Source organism: Lepisosteus oculatus, chromosome 15 (genome assembly GCF_040954835.1).
Source record: "Lepisosteus oculatus isolate fLepOcu1 chromosome 15, fLepOcu1.hap2, whole genome shotgun sequence".
NCBI classification, from domain to species: Eukaryota; Metazoa; Chordata; class Actinopteri; order Semionotiformes; family Lepisosteidae; genus Lepisosteus; species Lepisosteus oculatus.
The window spans coordinates 18,252,088-18,271,432 of NC_090710.1; the positions used below are offsets into that span (position 1 = coordinate 18,252,088).

Genomic DNA, 19,345 nt, shown 5'->3' on the forward strand with positions numbered 1-19,345 from the left:
TTCAGTGTGATGTTTCTGTCGACCATGGACAAAGAAAAGTTCTTTTAAAAGGAGTGGAATGGCTGTGGGCTAAAATATGAAAGCTAGGTCTCTTTTGGCAGCACACAGGATGTATTCACATCAACAACTTGTCCAAGATGCTGTAGGATCCAGAAACCCCTGAGCCCACACGTGCTACAGACCAGAGGTCATGTGTGTAGAGTATGCCGTCTGTAAACAGATAGTTCTGAAGCCGGCACAGTGCTAGAAAGCAGTTGGACTTTCTTACCGTCAGGGGAGAACTGATCTCGTTCGAACACGGTAACACACAGCACATCCTGCTCCAGGTCCTTGATGAAGAACTGGCAGTTGGAGTTCCACTTGGGGTTCAGCGTGTCCTGCATTGTCTTGGTGATGTGGCACTGGGAGCCCATGGTCACCTCACAGTATGGGTTGCTCTTCCCTGTGGGCAGAAGAGACCAGGTCAGGACAGGCTTCTCCACACAAGATACCAGCAACAGCTCCAGAGGTGGCATTTTTCACATCTGTGTTTTCTCTTGGGGGGGAAACAATATCTCCTCAATGCCTTTGTCCAAGACGACTCATGATAAGATGATGAGAACAGAGTTATTTAAAAATAAGGGAATGTTAAAATCTATTTAAAAAAGCTACTCTGAAGTAGGCCTCAATTAGACATTGCAGCTTCTAGTAGAAAAGCAAAATGATGGGCTAAATATATGTAAACTCTGTTGTGGAGAATCCTCCACCCTCACCAAAACCAGATATATTGTACGTAATCTTACCATGTGACCTGCAGGGCTTTAGTTCAATACCTTCCACAATATTCACCATCAGTCGACCGATTCCTGTGGCCCTCTGGGAACGCACTGCGTACAACAATAACAGCGGTGAGAAATCTAATGATTTTTTGTAACAGCGTATACATGAATTAATTCCAACAGCAAATCACAACATTTCACACAAAGGTCCAATAACAAAAGGGTACCTCACAACCCTTAATAACATCTCTGCTGAATTCTGGGAATCATCAGCTGTCCAGGCCAACCACTGAGAGGCACTGAGAACTCCCAGGCACTCCAGCCTGTAGTGACTCTGAAACCCTGTGAAGGGAGCTGAGCGTGCTGTCTGTGTGCTCTGATTGGACTCACCCAGGTAAGCCTTTTCCCTCTTCCTTTTCTCTGTTTCAATGTAGAGCTCAGAGGCAGCTTTTATTTTCTGTACCCAGGCTGTTCTGTAGACACATGAACAGAAAAGATTAGATCTTGCTGGAAATCCTTACTATGTCCAATTCATCCACAGCTTAATAAGACGTGGTCTTATTTTTGAAAATGACAAAGATCCAACTTGTAATACTCGCTCTCGGGTAAGTGCTGTTTCCTGCACTCATAACATCACGGCTGGTGTTACTATCAATCTTCCTATCTGCATTCCCTGGCAACACGATCAGGCAGATTATCTAGACCACCTGCATGTAATTAAACAGCACTTATTTTCTTTTCCGCAGGGTATTTAAACCAGTATCTCCCTGATCAGTCTTAGTGCTTGCTCCTAAATCTTAGCACTTGTTTCTCTCTTGTTTTGAAACTTCTCGGGCTTCACTCACTGGACCACATCCCTGCTTTTATTTCCTCTACAGGTGAAAAACATATGCCAGATATTGAGATGTTTATCAACATCCAAGTGCTAAATATGCTGTTTCATGTGCAGTATAAAGTCACCTGCAGAGTGTCCACTGTACAAAAGCATACCTTTCGTTGATGCTCTCTGCTCGCAGCGTGTACACTCTGTCGATGTGTGAGATGTGAAATATGGGCTCATCTCCAGAGGGGTCTGTGGGCAGCTTCACCAGCACTTCGTTCAGAAATATTGGCTGTGAAACCAACACAGGATATACTGAGTAAATTTTCTGTATGTGAACTCCAAGTACTTGTAGTACCTCTGGGGTTTTCATTGATCTGAAGCTAAAATCTCTTGAACCTCAACAGCCGTACCAAATACAAACAGAAAATCATTAAAAGAAAGTCTGGGACAAACTTTCCCAAACAAAGTGGTGAAGAAATAGGTGGTGGTATACTTTTTCTACAATGCTGGGCCTTTGGCCAACCAGTCGGACGAGGGACTCACACTCTTGTACATCTTGTACTGCAGGTTGGACTTGGGGCTGAAGACCTTGTCAGACCCAGAGGAGCCCAGCGGTTTGATGGTCTGCGTGAGCAGCAGGAAGTCGTTGAAGAGGAAGCCATACAGCTCCTTGTTGCTCTTGGCCTTGTAGAGCTTCCCACTGTGAAGGAACTTGCGTGGCCCCAGGCAGTTCGTCACGGAGTTGAACACCAGTTGCTTCACGACAAAAGGGAACAGGTGAGCTTTTCTGAAGGGGGAATAAACTCCAAAGAAGTATTTTTCTTCACTAACCTACAAAAAATTTAAAACCTGTTTCTACATGAAATCTCTTCCAGAAGACTGGTTTAATGAGCACACAGTTGGCATGAAAACCAGAAAACACAGGGTTTGTCCGGGATCAGTGGGGAAGTACAAAATTATATGCCTGTTTTTATTAACTCCATATAATAACAAAAGCTTATAGTATGATTTATTTATTCCTGAATACTTTAAATATAGCTGTTTATCACCATGCCAAAGAATTAGATAAAATAATTCAGTGAACAGTGCCTACAGATGCCAGCAGTCCTGCCTACCCAGGCCCCTGCCCTAGCAGGCTGTGAACATTACCTCAGACAGGCCCTCGCACTGCACATGGGCCTGGATCCACTCCAGGCGGTCCGAGTTCTCCTTCTCCCTCACGCCTTCGTTCACCTGCGAGCACAGCTCCTCCGCCTTCTCCTGCGCCTGCTTCAGGTGGCTGTGGTCCGGATGATTCTCCGGAGTGTTCTCCAGGATCTGGGTCAAAACACCGCCTGTCACTGTAGGCAAGCGCGAAACCCTGGACTTTGTACCCCTGTCAACTCTAGTGCCTGTCCTTTCATACAGTCACCCAGCAAGCTCTGGCGGTCTCTGTGTGACATTTCCCCATGGGTGAAGAACTCCAGGGAAATGGAGTACAACCCAACGGTCGTTAGGGAAGCACAGTCAAATCGGCCACGATGAGTCTGTGCTCTTATGACGCAAGGAGGCAGCTGGGACAGCCTTGCTTTCTGGCCCATCAGATTAGGGAGGCAAGTAATCACAGACCAGTGGTTATTGTTTGTATCACTTGCCCTTGGGAAAGTCTATACTTGTACAGTTTTCCCATGGTTACATCACTGTCATGTCACATTAAGACGAGGATGGAAGAATAAATAAGGCTTCACTGAAAAGGATGAAGGAGGCTGAGAAAGTTTATGGCAAACGTTTAGAGGGAGAATGATCCTGCAAGACGGTGCCATGTTTGTCTCTTAGAATTACAGAGTAGGTGGAACATTTTACTGGTCTGTGTAAAGCAAGGGGGATCTGGGTATAAAAGAGAGGCCCTTGTTTGAGACAGGGGGAGAGCTACCTGTCAGGTGTGTTATACTGTTGCTCCCTTGCACGAACGCCCCTTCAGTGTGACACTCTGTCCTGATGAGCCATATTTCATTAGCTTAATGACAGAAAGGGTAGTGGATATCTCTGTGTATGTTAAATAATGGTGTTATTGGACCGCCTGTGTGTCTGCTCAGAGATGCAGGCTGTGAAAACAGTTCCCCACAGACTGTACAAAACTGATCATACCTCTCCACCAGCTTTTACTGGGATTTCACTGCACAGGTTCTGTCTTATTTGTGTAGCGGCGAGGCTTAATAATAAGGCAGAATTAAGTGTTTCTGAGCTTCCCAAATGAGGCCCCATTTCTCTGTTCATCTCTGTGGTGCAGCCACAGAGAAACCATTCATGCAAGATGTTTTCTTTTGATAAGGACAGCTCCCAAAGGGGGATGCACTTAGCTAAGCCTGGCTATCATGATCAATGGTCATCCATTGGCGCCTATCTGTCTAGGGAGTGCCAGTTGGACATCTGGACTGCATTCTTAAGTGTCAGGACTAAGTGACTCATATCTCACCTTGATCAACCAATCAGGGACTGGTAGGGCCGAGTAACCCACGTGGGACTCTGATGCCCATGGAACTTTCAGCCAATCAATGAGCTGAAGTTCCTCCAGGTAAAAACAGGCAACACAGAGAGCCTGAGAGATTCAGATTCAGATTCAGATTCAACAATTCTAAAGGGAATTCAAAGGAGAATTCCAGGGCAGGACGGCCCAGGAGCAGAAGGCTCCCAAGGGCAGGACATTCTCGCAGCGCGCCTCCTGACCATCCTGAGACTCAGCCCGGACAACCACGGAACGGCCAGTGTGTCCGAGTGCCAGAACTTTCCTTTGTTCTAAGAGTCGAGAGCGGGGGTTGCCAGAGAGTAACCAGAGGATCCACCCGAGGTTAGCACCAGCAGCAGGCCTCGTGAACAGGTCGGAACTGTGGACAGCTGAATTACTATTCAGAACTAGCTCTTCATCAGGAACGAACCGGTCCTCTTCCTGACTTGCTGGGACCCACAGTCATCTTTTCTCCTGTGCACAAACTTTGCTAGTTAAAGCCAACGGTGAGCATCAGCAGCGCACCGTCGCAAGCCGCACAGCACAGCCTGGCACGGAGCCAGAGAGCGCGGATTGGACAGCAACAGCCTGCAACTCTTTCTTTGTCCCCGCAGGAGATCTGAATCCCCAAAGATTGGATGAGTATTCAACTTCAATGCATTACAGCTCGAGAATTCAATTGTTATCCCAACCAGTTGATATCAATTTAATTCCTAAGAGTTATGTGCTTGTTTTGAGTATCTAATGTAGAAGTTGTAACCAAGTTCACTTTACGAAACGGTCTTAATGAATGATATACTGAACGTATGTCCTCTTGATATGTGTAACACTTCGTAACTGATTGAATATATATTTTTTGTATTCTGATAACCCTCTCGATAAGATCTGTTAGGTTTACATGCATATTCTATGTATTAATAAATGTATCCTCGTGTATTAGTACTTGTGTGTGCGCGTTGTTTGAGTTATGTCGCATGGTTGGATTCTAAAGCCATCAAAAGAATCAACTTTGTGATTTACTGCTACAATTAATAATTGTCTCAGTAAATGCCCAAACCCTACAGAACCGGTTTTCCCTACATTATTTGGCGTCCCTGGGCCGGCTTAATCTACATTTGTTTTAATCTCCTTTAAGACCTAACTTTAGTAATTAACAAAATGTCTACAAACCACTTAATTTTGGAAAGTGTAAATTGCAGAGTCTTGTTTTCTTTATATGCATTCAATGAGAACACTGTGTGAACCCATGTGACTTGAAGCACATTTGAGGAGAGCTACAGGCACTTATTTCCGAGAGCTATGAAACGGCTGCCCAGTTATACGGATACGGATAGCCCTCGCCTGTCTAGCTCTCTGGCTCAGAGCGGACAGCTTGCTTACATTCTTAATGATGAGTGGGTATCGAGTGACTCTCTGCATGGGCTTCAGTAAGAAACTGGACAGTGGCATCCCCTTGCAGCGCGGGTCCATTGCTAACCTCTGGAAAAGAACCACGACATGGTAGGGGTAAGACGGAGGTAGGGAGCTCTGTTCCAGGCATAAGAATTACACTTCAGCATCTTAAACCATTTCATTTCATTCGAGTACCTTCACCACCCACGTAAGAGGCTCAATATAATTCACACAGGTAATTTAACAAGGCGTAATTTAACAAGTACTGTGTAATAAATCTACAGTATGAATAACTTTACATCAGCTTTAAGGTACTAATAATTGGATCTGTAACTATGTTAAACAGAGCTGAAGAACATTTCAAAACTCAATTCTGCAGACATGTTGATTCTGTAAGCTGAGAAGAGTGTGTCAGAAGCTTCAGTTTCACATAAGAAGTGGTATCTTTGTTAACTTACAGACACTTTGTGAATAAACAGCTTATGTTCTGAATATAACTCCTTAGATTTATTCCTGCAACAAACATTTGATGTTAATCTCTTCATTGCTGTTTTGCCCTGTGGCTTAAAATGGCGTTCTATTTTCAGATTTGTCATCTGCAATAAAAACTGATACCAGATTTTTATCTTACCCTTGAAAAGGGAGTAATCCAGAATTATGCTCAGATTTACAGTGAAGCTGGCTAAGTTTCACTTTCCTAGCTAACAATGTATGCCAAAGTGAGATTTAATTTTAAAAACCCACAAACAAGCAACCAACAAATAACCTTACAGGATACTGCTGCAGAAAATGATTATCAACTGATTGATATTAAATCTAAATTAAAGATTTAAATCAATTTTGTCGTATCCTGGCTGCTACGCCCATTTTAATTTAAATCCCATGAAACAAATCAGGCCTTGTAATACTGTAATTTCTTATGACCCTGACAACGAATTTCAGATCGATGAGCAAAACTGAAATTAAGTAGGGCAGACAGCCACTAAACCAGGGGAACTGCAGTTCCAGTCTGCTGCGCCAGGGGACCTTGCCTTGACAAAGTCCTTGAAGTCTGGCACTTCATCAGTCTTCTGCTGAATGAGAGTGGCGCCGTTCAGCTGACAGCTGCAGAAGCGAATGTAGGGCTGCATGTGGGGCAGCTGGGCAGTCAGGATGTCACCGATCATCTTCACTGGCATCCGCTCACCAGACATCTTCTTCCGTACCCGCAGAGCCCTTCGCAAACACACACCTGCAGTTAGCACTCAGCCTTCAGACAGGAGTTTCAGAGATCATACCCTGCAGGCAGGAGTTTGAGATCACACCCTGCAGGAGGGAGTGTCAGAGATCACACTGCAGGCCAGAGTTTGAGATCACACCCTGCAGGAGGGTCAGAGATCACACCCTGCAGGAGGGTCAGAGATCACACCCTGCAGGAGGGAGTGTCAGAGATCACACCCTGCAGGAGGGAGTGTCAGAGATCACACCCTGCAGGAGGGAGTGTCAGAGATCACACCCTGCAGACGGGAGTGTCAGAGATCACACCCTGCAGGAGGGAGTCTCAGAGATCACACCCTGCAGGCCGGAGTCTCAGAGATCACACCCTGCAGGCGGGAGTCTCAGAGATCACACCCTGCAGGAGAGAGTGTCAGAGATCACACCCTGCAGGAGAGAGTGTCTTAGATCACACCCTGCAGGAGGGAGTGTCGGAGATCACACTCTGCAGGAGGGAGTGTCGGAGATCACACCCTGCAGGAGAGAGTGTCGGAGATCACACTCTGCAGACGGGAGTGTCAGAGATCACACCCTGCAGGCGGGAGTCTCAGAGATCACACTCTGCAGGCGGGAGTCTCAGAGATCACACCCTGCAGGCGGGAGTCTCAGAGATCACACCCTGCAGGAGAGAGTGTGAGAGATCACACCCTGCAGGAGATAGTGTCTTAGATCACACTCTGCAGGAGTCTCAGAGATCACACCCTGCAGGAGGGAGTGTCAGAGATCACACTCTGCAGGAGGGAGTGTCGGAGATCACACTCTGCAGGAGTCTCAGAGATCACACCCTGTAGGAGGGAGTGTCGGAGATCACACCCTGCAGGAAAGAGTGTCAGAGATCACACCCTGCAGGAGAGAGTGTCAGAGATCACACCCTGCAGACGGGAGTGTCAGAGATCACACCCTGCAGACGGGAGTGTCAGAGATCACACCCTGCAGGCGGGAGTCTCAGAGATCACACTCTGCAGGCGGGAGTCTCAGAGATCACACCCTGCAGGCGGGAGTCTCAGAGATCACACCCTGCAGGAGAGAGTGTGAGAGATCACACCCTGCAGGAGATAGTGTCTTAGATCACACTCTGCAGGAGTCTCAGAGATCACACCCTGCAGGAGGGAGTGTCAGAGATCACACTCTGCAGGAGGGAGTGTCGGAGATCACACTCTGCAGGAGTCTCAGAGATCACACCCTGTAGGAGGGAGTGTCGGAGATCACACCCTGCAGGAAAGAGTGTCAGAGATCACACCCTGCAGGAGAGAGTGTCAGAGATCACACCCTGCAGGAGGGAGTGTCAGAGATCACACCCTGCAGGCGGGAGTCTCAGAGATCACACCCTGCAGGCGGGAGTCTCAGAGATCACACCCTGCAGGCGGGAGTCTCAGAGATCACACCCTGCAGGCGGGAGTCTCAGAGATCACACCCTGCAGGAGAGAGTCTCAGGGATCACACCCTGCAGGAGAGAGTGTCAGGGATCACACCCTGCAGGAGAGAGTGTGAGAGATCACACCCTGCAGGAGATAGTGTCTTAGATCACACTCTGCAGGAGTCTCAGAGATCACACCCTGCAGGAGGGAGTGTCAGAGATCACACTCTGCAGGAGGGAGTGTCAGAGATCACACTCTGCAGGAGGGAGTGTCAGAGATCACACTCTGCAGGAGGGAGTGTCAGAGATCACACTCTGCAGGAGGGAGTGTCAGAGATCACACTCTGCAGGAGTCTCAGAGATCACACCCTGTAGGAGGGAGTGTCGGAGATCACACCCTGCAGGAGAGAGTGTCAGAGATCACACCCTGCAGGAGAGAGTGTCAGAGATCACACCCTGCAGGAGAGAGTGTCAGAGATCACACCCTGCAGGAGGGGAGTGTCAGAGATCACACCCTGCAGGAGGGAGTGTCAGAGATCACACTCTGCAAGAGAGAGTTTCAGAGATCACACTCAGCAGGAGGGAGTGTTAGAGATCACACCCTGCAGACAGGGGTCTCAGAGATCATTCTCTGATTCCTGATTCGCATATGGACAGGGAAACATCGAAGGAAACTTACTTCAGCAGTTTGATGTTGCACATGATCAGTTCCTTCCAGTTGACAAAAATCATCCCCACCTCCTTCTCTGTCAGCAGCTCGGACTCCAACAGGGGCTTCTGGAAGACCTGAGGTCACAAGAGAAGAGCACTTTACGCAACCGGAGCCCAGTGGGCTTCACTCCAAGAGCTCATTGAAGGATTTGTAATCATCTCATTTGTCTATACACTCGTAGGTTTAGCTCCACTATGAACCAAGCCTTTGGAATTCGGTGTATAAGGAAAATGTGTTAATATTCACGTTCTAGAGTATACAACAATGGCTCTTATTGTTGAAAATTTTTAAATCCAGCACATGAGGTTTGGGCACTCTGGTATCTGCTGATAAACTGATAAATAAATCCACAAGCTAGCTCGTGTTCCCTGTTCTCTTTTACAAAGGTGTTTTAAATTTGTCTCTTTGTTTGTTACGTTAGGGAAGTCTTGCCTGAACTGCTAGGGTGTAGGAGGAAATATTTCAGAGGACAAAACACTCAACTAAAAGTCTTTTAAAAGTTTAACAGCGTAGCCAAACGCTGCTCTTCTGTTGGTGGCACACCTCAATGAAACAGAGAAGGTTTATGATCTGTGAATTCCAGCTCGATAAACACACAGGTACGGTGGGTCACAGTGGGGAAGTGTCACTGTAACATGTCCACAGGGCTGTCTGTACCTCTGTAACCAGCTGCAGGTCATTGACGTAGTTCTCCTCCGTCACAATCAGCTCATGGATGTAGCCCTGCCTCTTCCTCTCTGTGGGAGTCAGCATGTCCAGGAGGTGCAGGTCTGCGCACCCTAAGACAGAACAGGCCATCAGCCTCTTCTTCCTCATCACAATAAACAGCGGTTTTCAACCACCAACCACAAAAGTCAGGTGAATCCCTGAGGTCACCTTTCCATCTGGGGTTTGGTCATTGGCAGCTCCACCTACAAATACCCGTTTCACCTTTCACCTCACTGCAAGGAGGCCCTAAATCAGCACACGCACAGTCACAAGGGAGAAACAGCACCCCTTGACCTCTTCACCCGGCACTTCTCTAGAATCACGCATTTCAGGACAATGGCACTCCACCTTATGTGCTGGATCTGCTGTATGCTGGATTGCTTTGCTTACTGTATAGCTCATTGCACTGTGCTGTATTCTACTAGTCATGTGACGTGGCTTCATAATATGGAAGTTATGTACTAAGCTGGTCTGTAATATAGGCCTGAATGTAAGCAATCTTAGACAAAGGTCAACTATGTAAAAATGTTAACAATTTATTACCAACACTATTAAGCTGAGAACATTTAGGAATTTTACAATGTATGACTTCTATACAGCTTTGACTTTCTGCAAAAATTAATTGCAGTCCCACAATTTCAAGAAATGAGTTTGAGCAATATCTAAAACCAGTAGCTGGACAAAATAAGGTCTGTGACATATCTCTCAGCTTCTAAGGTCCTGTTTTGACCAGTCCTTGTTCCCTTTTCCCTCCTTAAATTAGGAATTCTGATGGATAAATAGGCACTGATGACATCACATTTGACGTTGGATTACTTGGACAGAACACATCATTTGAAACCCATGCACTGCAGAGATCAATAGGATGAATTAATGAAGCCAGAAACTGAAAGAGCTCTGTATAATCTCGTGTTCTTCATAGCAGGCGAGAGATTCTGAGCCACCCTCCTCACCATAAGCTGAAGCACAATGCAGCACTTCCATAAATTGGACTGAAGTGGCAGAGCCATGATTTGTAGAGCAACAGGCTTGTAATCTATTGTTGGCCAGGTTCTTTCTCCATGCACAGCCTAGTAAAACAATGACCTGGTTTGGCTTGCATCTGTAACCTTGACCTTGTGCAATAAGAAGATGCCCTTGTTCATGATTTGATTAAACAAGCTAACATTTTCAGCCAACGTCTCTTATATTGTCGTGGAAGCATTTTTAATTATCAGGTTGTCTAGAATCAGCTTCTCAAGTATAACTGCAAAAACTAGCCCAAATTGACTACATTTCTGAAGACTATTTGCCTTGGCATAAAAAACACTTCTTCTCACAAAGTTAGAAAAAGGCGAAAAGCAGAATTCTGGACTGTTGATAGGTCTGGCGGTACAGAAGGAAGAAACCATTTCTTGGGAAACGTGCAAGATTTGCAAATGAAAAAAAAACAGGAGACGGCATTCTGAAAATCTCTTCTAACACAAGATGATGAACTGTGAACCCAGTGCTCAGCCGTAGGGCCGTGCCCCCCTGACTGTGCATCCTGGGCTTGTGTGCTTATCGATGAAGTCCTCCAGTTTTCACAGTGCTGCAGGAAAGCTGGCATGGACTGTGGACCAACATGGGCCTCCACATCAAAAAACGCCAAGTCCCAGCAAGCCAAGGACTCCCTGGCTGACTTAACCTGGCACCTGGTCAGCTTGTAATGGGATTTTTCAACCCATGTTGTACACCTCACTAATGACTACACTCACACTAATGTCTTAACCCAAAATCCAACCTACAACAGGGCACAGTCTGTGCTTTGAAAGGATGTCTTCAGCGAATGGGCCACTTTGACGAAGGGGAAATGGGAGACTGCAGAAAAATTAGGTACGTACCATCTTGGTGTGTCTGACATCTAAATAGTGACAGCTTATCTTAGTTTAAAAACATCATCATAATGCGAGTTAATTAATAATAACAACAACAACAACAATCTTTTTTTTCATGCAATGATCATTTTCACTAAGAGAATTAAATACTCCTGATTTACAATTTATAGTTGCATCTCTAAGGAAATATCATTGCATGTCTGAATCCCCAAGCTTCTGTATTTCACTAATTCCTGGAAATAATATCCTTTTAGTTAAGGTGCTAATAACATCACAAACTTATACAGATGACAGACACCGGATATCCCATTGTAATGTTTGAACTTGAACTAACAGCAAGAAGGTTTATCCATTGGCTTGCTGGCATGCGATGTTCTCTGCAGCAGATCTATTGCTTCGTCAGCAGTCAAGAGCACTGGCGTTAAACTCCGTTCCTGGAGACGGTGGTGTCTTCTGGTTTTCTTTTAAACTGAGCAGTCAATTAAACAATTAACCAACTTATCTTTTTAGACGCATACAGGATGCTTATGATGTTCTGAACACTCACTTCATTAAATGTACTGTTGCCTACTATACACCTCAGAGCCTTATTAGAAATATTACAATTTAGCAGCAGTTATTAAAACCTAAATTGTGTAATTAGATAATTAGAGCAACTATGTAACTGAGAAATCAGATAGAACTAAGGCCAGACGTCTGACACCCCAGGTCAAGAGCCACAGTAGGAAGAACTTCTCCAACAGATCGGGGCTTTACACACACTCCTTTCCAATACATTGCTTGTTTTCCTGGCACAGCAGGGCAATGGTGCATTCGCCCCAGCAATTCTGATTCTGGATTAGTCTTACCCCATTCCAAAGCTAAATCTTCTGTATGAGCATGAAGTGCATTATAATACTTTATTACTTATTTGTCAACGCCTGTGGTAAGATCATGCTATCTTCTTAAATAAAAAGTTCTTCAGGGAACATCCAAGAGAAGTGATGTGTATGTCACTTTACCAACACATCCCCCTCAACAGAGGAAACCTGCACGTAAAAGTTCCCTTTTATAGGGGAATTAAGCAGCAGTGGATCACACTTGATGTTATGCTACCTTCCCAACTGTTCATATGAGTGTGTGCCCATCTTCCCGCTTCGGAATGCATGTAGCAGTGGTAAACTACCCGGACAATCCCGTTTAAGGCCAGTCAGCTCAAAACACATCTTTTTACCTAAGGGCTGCTGGCAAAGATCAAGTCTGCTACTACAATGAGGTTAAGTATTAATTTTAATTTTTATCTCCGCTGGACTGTTTTACCCATAGAATTTGCCACGTGAATCTCTACGGTCTCACTGTCTAGGATCAGTCTACAAACGCTGTCTACTCTGAATGTCTTTTATAGGGAATTGGGTGTCCACTGCAGCCTGTTCCTTAATTTCCTTGTGAGAATGTAAGGCTTGCTTTTTTTGGAAAGTCTCGATGGTGCCTTCTGGCAGCTCAACCCCCTTTTTGCATTCCAAAGTTGGTGGCCCTCATACAGTCACATAATTGCAATTTGACACGTCCTCATAAGACAAAAAACATACTTTGACCTGATTTTAATTGTATGTTTTTTCATTAGTCATTTTACATCTTAAATGCTTTGTAGACACTAGAAATCTGACAAGGCAAAGCTGATGTACTATTTTCACAACACTACTGTCCTTCAAAAAGCGAAGTCACTTTTCTGTGCTGTAAGGACAGTGGAATGTTACTTTCACAATGTTGCCAATATTGAGATGTTTGATAGGCTCGAGCCTATCAAAAGCAAATACAACTCTAGAGCGAATCTGTCAAAGATTGAGAGCTTTTTCTTCACTAGTTGTGAGAACAAAGATCAATCAATTGGAAACTTGGTACACCTACTCAACACAAAGAACACTTTAACACAACTGGGGCTGGCTGCAGTACATGTCTCTGCTAAGCTGAAACAAGGACTGCTCTATACACAGAGCAGTAGAGCCTGGGATATTCAGGAAACAAGGTTATCCAATAAGCTGGTATCAAGATAGGCCTCACTTACTCAAAACATTTAACACAGGTGAAGGCACTACATCTCAAAGGAAATAAAAACACACACATGTACATCTACTATTACCATGGAGCATTTAATAGTTATTTATACATGTAATTTTCTATAAAGACTGCATTACAGTTTGTTAAAGCTATGGATGTTTGTATATATATGTTTTTTTACATTCATTTTGATGAAATACTTCAGTAACCAAGTGCAACGGAAAAGGATTTCTGTGACTGATCTTTTGCGTCGTAATGGAGAAGAAAGATACAGCATTAGTTTCCTGTGTTCTAGGGTCTGAAATGAACCAAAGCTTGCCAAAGTACAAAACATCCAAGAGGCATTACTGCCCTCCTAAGAAAATGAGTGTCCTGCAGGCAGCAGTATAGCCCATTCTTTACGAAGCAGCAAAGTCCAATACTGTCACATTGTGGAAATCAATGAAAGACACAGGTGCCAAAAGTCCAACTTAAAACCATTAGAACTACAACACTGTTATGAGAATGTTGAATAAGAGCAACAAAAATGATATGGTACCAATATAGTATCATTTTAAATAAATGTCATGCTTTCATGTAGAATAGAATATTTAGTTAAAGGCAATAAAAAACTAACATGTGGCTGTTCAGTACAGGACTGACTTGGAAGCAGGCTCCACCGAATGTCTTAGTATAAATACCACAGTTTACATCGCTTTTTTACATTTGTAAACATTGAAATTGTCTGGAGGGTAGAAGTCTTTTTTCCAGTACATTCGGTCGTGTCAAGAAACTGAATCATGTTGTTCATCAAAATGAAAAAGTCCAGGTTACAAAATTCAGTCCCAGCACAAACACACACACAGACACACACCTGACACGCGCGCGCACACACGCACACACACACACTGGTGGCTGTGGTAAATTGTGAGTTTTCCTTAGGATGGTGCCGCAAAGCCAGACAAACTGTCAGCTTATTTTTTTTCCATGTTTTAAAAAACTACCGTTATGATTTTAAACAACTAACAACAAAATTAAAAGTCTAAGCTTTGTAAATAATTAAAAAAAACACTAACCAATGTATTTTTTTTCATGTATAAAAAAATAAAAAGTTGGTCACCATTAGTGACTAGCAGTACTTGGAGAATTCAGAAATGGACCCCCACAGCGAGTCCAAAAGAGAAGTTTTTCAAAATGAAACTGTTGGGAGGAACATAAGCGAACAAGTGAGAAAGATGTAAACCAATAAAAATCACAATTGAAATGAAAACCCCTCCATGCTGTGACAACTCACATTGGCCAGTAAAAACCTGTTGAACCCACCCCCAGTTTAATCATAGTGTAAGGGTGACCACTCACCCTGACTGACGGTGATTTTTATTTGATCGTTTTACCCTCTCTTTCTGTGGTAGAACATATTTGGTTTCAATCCCCATTCTTTCCCCTCAATCCAATATCAACAAAAACACTTTTGGTATAAAAATTAAACAACTACAGCAACGGCGGGAACAAGTGTGCTGGTAAGCCAAGAAGTTCAGATTTTAGACGGACGTAACTGTGTCTCAAATATGTCAACCTTCTGAAATAAATCGGTTGAACATACTATGTTCAACGAGGAAATGGACCAAGATGGTTTTTCACAGCATTGTGACCTTCTTAGCCACCAGCTTGAGCACACATTGCTCTGACAAAGCAGAGAGTGCAGAAATATACTGTATATTATTGGCCCGCCTCTGCCCATGTATTCGACATTAGGTAGTATCTCCAAAATCATAAGCACCTGGTGTAAGTCTGGACGTGAGTAGGTGGCTTGTGAGAAACCTGAAATGGATCAAAAAGCTAGAAGCAACTGGAGTCCTTTCGGTCTCCTTCTAACCGCCTGAAACTCTTCTGAACTTCTTTTCTCACCTCGTGACAGATTGGTTGCAACACAAACACAATTTATAGGTGGAACATCTCAGGCGCACTACGAACATCGTAAACCACATGCAGCATTCCTTGATAGTGGGTCTTTCTGTGGGGCTAGGGGTGAGGGGAGGAGAGTGTTAGTTGGTCAGGGCAAAAGGAAGATCCAATGGAAACCATTTGACATTTGTGGTTGTTGAAAACAACATCAACGACAAAAATGCTGGATGCTGGTTTTAATATTAGTTCACAGAAAGCCACAAAAGGACCCACTATCCTGGCTCTCGTATATGGATTATCCTTTTCTTTTTTTTTAAATTTTGAAAATCAATTTTTTTTCTCAAATAGTCCAAGCTTGTCGATCTGCGTGCATCTAATGTTAAAAATGAGGTAATAACTGCTGTGCAGTGTGTTCTTCTAGTCAGAAGGCAGTTGGTGATCATGCAGGAGTCACATGATCAGGGGGGCTGCATCTCCCATCATCCCTCAGGTCAGTGAATAGGGGATAGTGGGTCTCTTTGAGGACTTTCAAGCCTGAGTGGGGAATGGGCAACATATGATTCCTAGAAAAAGGAGGAAAACACAACACATAAGCAAAAAACGGAAAAAAAAAACGAAACCAAAAAAACAATGTGCAAAAAATACAAGCTAGGAGAAACAAAATGACTCAGGCATGTCCAAAAACAGCGTGGTGCAAAGAGATGACAAAAAACGTGACTACATGCCACAACAAGGGAGTGGGGATGGGCGTGTGGCCAGGCAGGGGGGTGTGGGCAACAAATCGGAGACTTTACGCTGCACTCTGAAAGGTCTTCAAAGAGACTTCTTAAATGCAGCACAATCGGAGGCTGGGGTTTCTATAGGTCACTGGAGGATTTAGAGCAATGCTGCATGTTTTTCTCTTACTCGGTTTTTTAAACACCAATGCAGTCTTGGTACAAAAACAAAGACGAGCAGGCGGGAGACGGCCACTCACATTGCTGGCTGGGGTCCGTGTCAGTCGTCAGCTTGACGTAGTTGGAGGGGAACAGGCCCACAGAGCCGTTGAGCTCCCCCTTCCACCAGTCTGGGTCCTCCTTGCTCAGGACATTTATAATCTGCCCTTTCCCGAAGGCCAGCTCATCATCGTTCTGCGCAACGTAGTCGTACATGCCTATCACCTGACACACTGGAAGACAAAACCACACGTTCACCGGTGAGGCCTGCGCTCAGAGGTCAAAACGGGGAAAATGAGCTGAATCCCAAAGGACATAACCCTCATATCCCCAAATAACCCCAGGTCGTTTTGTTTTCTGGCCTGGCTGTATCTAAGGCTAAAGCTCCCTGTAGTCCTGTAAACCAGCTTCACTAGGACATTGTGAAACCTCCATGGAGGCCACTAAACAAACATGACGATTGTTCCGGATCAGCTAGATTTTTATTTGCTCCACCACAAACCAGGAGACTGAATCCGCACCACATGAAAAGACATTTGTGCCCTTGGGAGGAGAAGCCATACCTGATGAACAGTGAAACCATTCATGGCTTTCGTCCTTCCCCTCATATTAGAGCATTTGTCTGGTAGGGAGCCTGTGTGGTTTTTTTGCATAAAATTTCATAGCAGTTGTTTTGCTTTTAATTGTTAACCACATATTACTGCCTTTAAAAAGACATTTTGTTTGCAACACAGAAAGACATTTTCTAGGGATCTGTTAGCAGTCACTGGCTATAATTCCATGTTCCCATTTGGTGGAGACATTTGGTTGAGCTCCTACACTATACAACATTCATATCCTAAGAAACCACTTAATTTGTAGATTCACACTTCACAAACCTTCACTTGCAGACTCAAAGGCTTTACAGATTCTGGCAAACTTTACCAACCTTTCATAATCCCCTTGAACGCAGTCTTGTTACACTAGCAGGTAGGCGCACTCACAGCCAGTCACTAGTGACTCATTTGCTGCCTGTATTTGCAAACCTGCACTGTTACCAAAACAGCAGTTTGTGAAAATATGTGCCCACTAGCCCTTCTGCCCTGTCTCGGACACGCACCTGCACTGGGTCCAGAGGGTTTGGGGGGCTCCGTGGGGGTACTCTTACTCGTTCCTGGGCTCAGCAATTTCACGTAATTTGCTGGGAACCAGCCAATTTGCCGTTTCTTCCCTCTTGCCTGTAAAACACAGCGAGACTGTTGTTTAAAACTTGAGGCGCTTTCCAACACGACATGCAGGGGACCGGAGCTTCAGTCAAAAGCTAACTCGGAAGTACAAAAATCCGACTTTTATTGCTGCTCTCAATTCCAAACGCAACCACCACAGACTCGGAATGAATGAGGTTGTCAGAAAAAAAAGGCACAAGATTTATTCAGCTATGAGACTGGATGCGCAAACAGAAAAACAGGGACCCTGGGCCCACGACCGCACACAACATTAGTGGCGCCAACCACAAGATGGCGATCATCACAGGCACAATTACCGCTCACAAGAAGCCAGTGCAGTTCTCTTTCCTGTGTATTTTTGATGTACTTGGGAACACGCTCCCCTGGTGTCTTTTCCCTCAAATCTCACTGCTCCAGAGTGGAGGGTTTTCAGGGGTCAGCATAGACATCAGTATCCGACTTTCACTGGCAGAAAACCTATGCTCTGACAGGCAGCTTACAGACCTGACACTCAGCTCAGCATTTTTCCTGAATGCATATCAGAATGCAAGTATTTCTGTTCGTGTGAAATTAGGAATTCTATCTCATTTCAATTTTAAATGTTAAACCCTTGTTTTATTTCAGCTTGTGAGGCTGAAGGCACATCACAGCACAGGAAAAAAACAGGCCTCTTGGCGTTAGATGTTTCTGAGATATATTTTAATAAAAAATGGAAAATAAAATTGTGATTCCTGGAGGAATGAGGCACAGTGACACCAGTCCTGACAGCGAGTCGACGCCTGATATCTGGGGTTTGTCTTGTTCTTATGAAAGACATGAACCAGCATGAAAGGTCGGCTGTAGAGCGAGACTCACCTGCAGCTCCCCTTCCCACCAGCCCCCTGGGTTCTTCTTCCTGACGAGGATGAGCTGCCCGGGAGCCAGGGTCAGCTGCTCAGCTCCTGTTGCGGTGTACGGAGCGATGACCTGGGCAATCTCTGTCGGAGCACAGCAGAGAAAGGCCGGCTGAGGTTTGCGAGTGAGCTTGCAGACACGTCCAGGGAGGCGCCAAAATGGTTTAAAACTCAAACTGGCAGGTTTCCACACAAGACTTCGCCAGAAGACTTCATGAACACACTGTATAGTGCAAACAGGCCTGATGCCATTTTAAAATGGGCTTTAACACTGCCTACAGTGAACAGATTCAAAATCTTCAGAGAAAATAAAAGTGTCCAAATTCTTAAGAGAAAGAAAAGAGTCACTGAGTAACTTATTGTTAAGTTCTTGAATAAAATGATTGGTTTATCTGACTTACATGCTTTGGACTTGTGAAATTCAATTGGGGCTTTTTGTGAAGTTGTGGGAACAAGATAAGAGAAAAACTCCATCCATTTCATAAATATCACCTGAGATTATTTTGAAAAGTAATCTTTGTCAGACACACCCCGACAGCCAGGGATACTATACTTTTAAAGCTTAAGAAACTGAATGCTCTTTAAATATTGACAACAAATAAAGCAGGCTTTCAACTGCTCATAAAGACACCACAGATAAAGCAGAAAATTGCTTGGACACAAACCTCTTTCATGTCTTTATTAGCTAACACACCAAATCTAAATCGTATATATTGGTCCACAGTGAAATCAGTAATAAAACCAAAAGTCAGTTACACAAAGGACAGTATACAATGAATTAGAAATACCTAAGAAGACCTACAATATGAACCGTTACAGAAAGGACCTGGTCAACCCTAAGTCATGATGTGGTTCAAGCCAATTCCTCACAAAAAAATTGCATTCGTGTATGTGCAAATCTGAAAAAAAATGGTTTCCCAATAACACACAATTCCAAGAGCAGAGTACAACTATAATAATAAATTAACAAAAATAACCAGGACAAAAGAAATCACATCCCACACACCGTAACTTGCTAGGATGTCACAGGGACCAGCACAAACTCG

General features: G+C 44.4%; 1 protein-coding gene across 5 annotated transcripts in view; it reads right to left on the reverse strand.

Annotated features, from left to right (window-relative positions):
• The window catches only part of itsn1 (intersectin 1 (SH3 domain protein)), a 92,796-nt gene that overhangs the window by 4,797 nt on the left and 68,654 nt on the right, over positions 1-19,345 (reverse strand). For all 5 annotated transcript variants that reach the window (XM_015363745.2, XM_069178735.1, XM_069178734.1 and 2 more), the window contains 13 exons: positions 18,262-18,383; positions 17,301-17,418; positions 16,243-16,434; positions 9,439-9,560; positions 8,749-8,855; positions 6,490-6,673; positions 5,447-5,545; positions 2,731-2,898; positions 2,125-2,337; positions 1,749-1,870; positions 1,149-1,231; positions 783-866; positions 269-442 (listed from right to left, as the gene is read on the reverse strand). In XM_015363745.2, the coding sequence (XP_015219231.1) occupies positions 269-442; positions 783-866; positions 1,149-1,231; positions 1,749-1,870; positions 2,125-2,337; positions 2,731-2,898; positions 5,447-5,545; positions 6,490-6,673; positions 8,749-8,855; positions 9,439-9,560; positions 16,243-16,434; positions 17,301-17,418; positions 18,262-18,383 (1,788 nt within the window). The remainder of the gene's footprint in view (positions 1-268; positions 443-782; positions 867-1,148; positions 1,232-1,748; positions 1,871-2,124; positions 2,338-2,730; positions 2,899-5,446; positions 5,546-6,489; positions 6,674-8,748; positions 8,856-9,438; positions 9,561-16,242; positions 16,435-17,300; positions 17,419-18,261; positions 18,384-19,345) is intronic.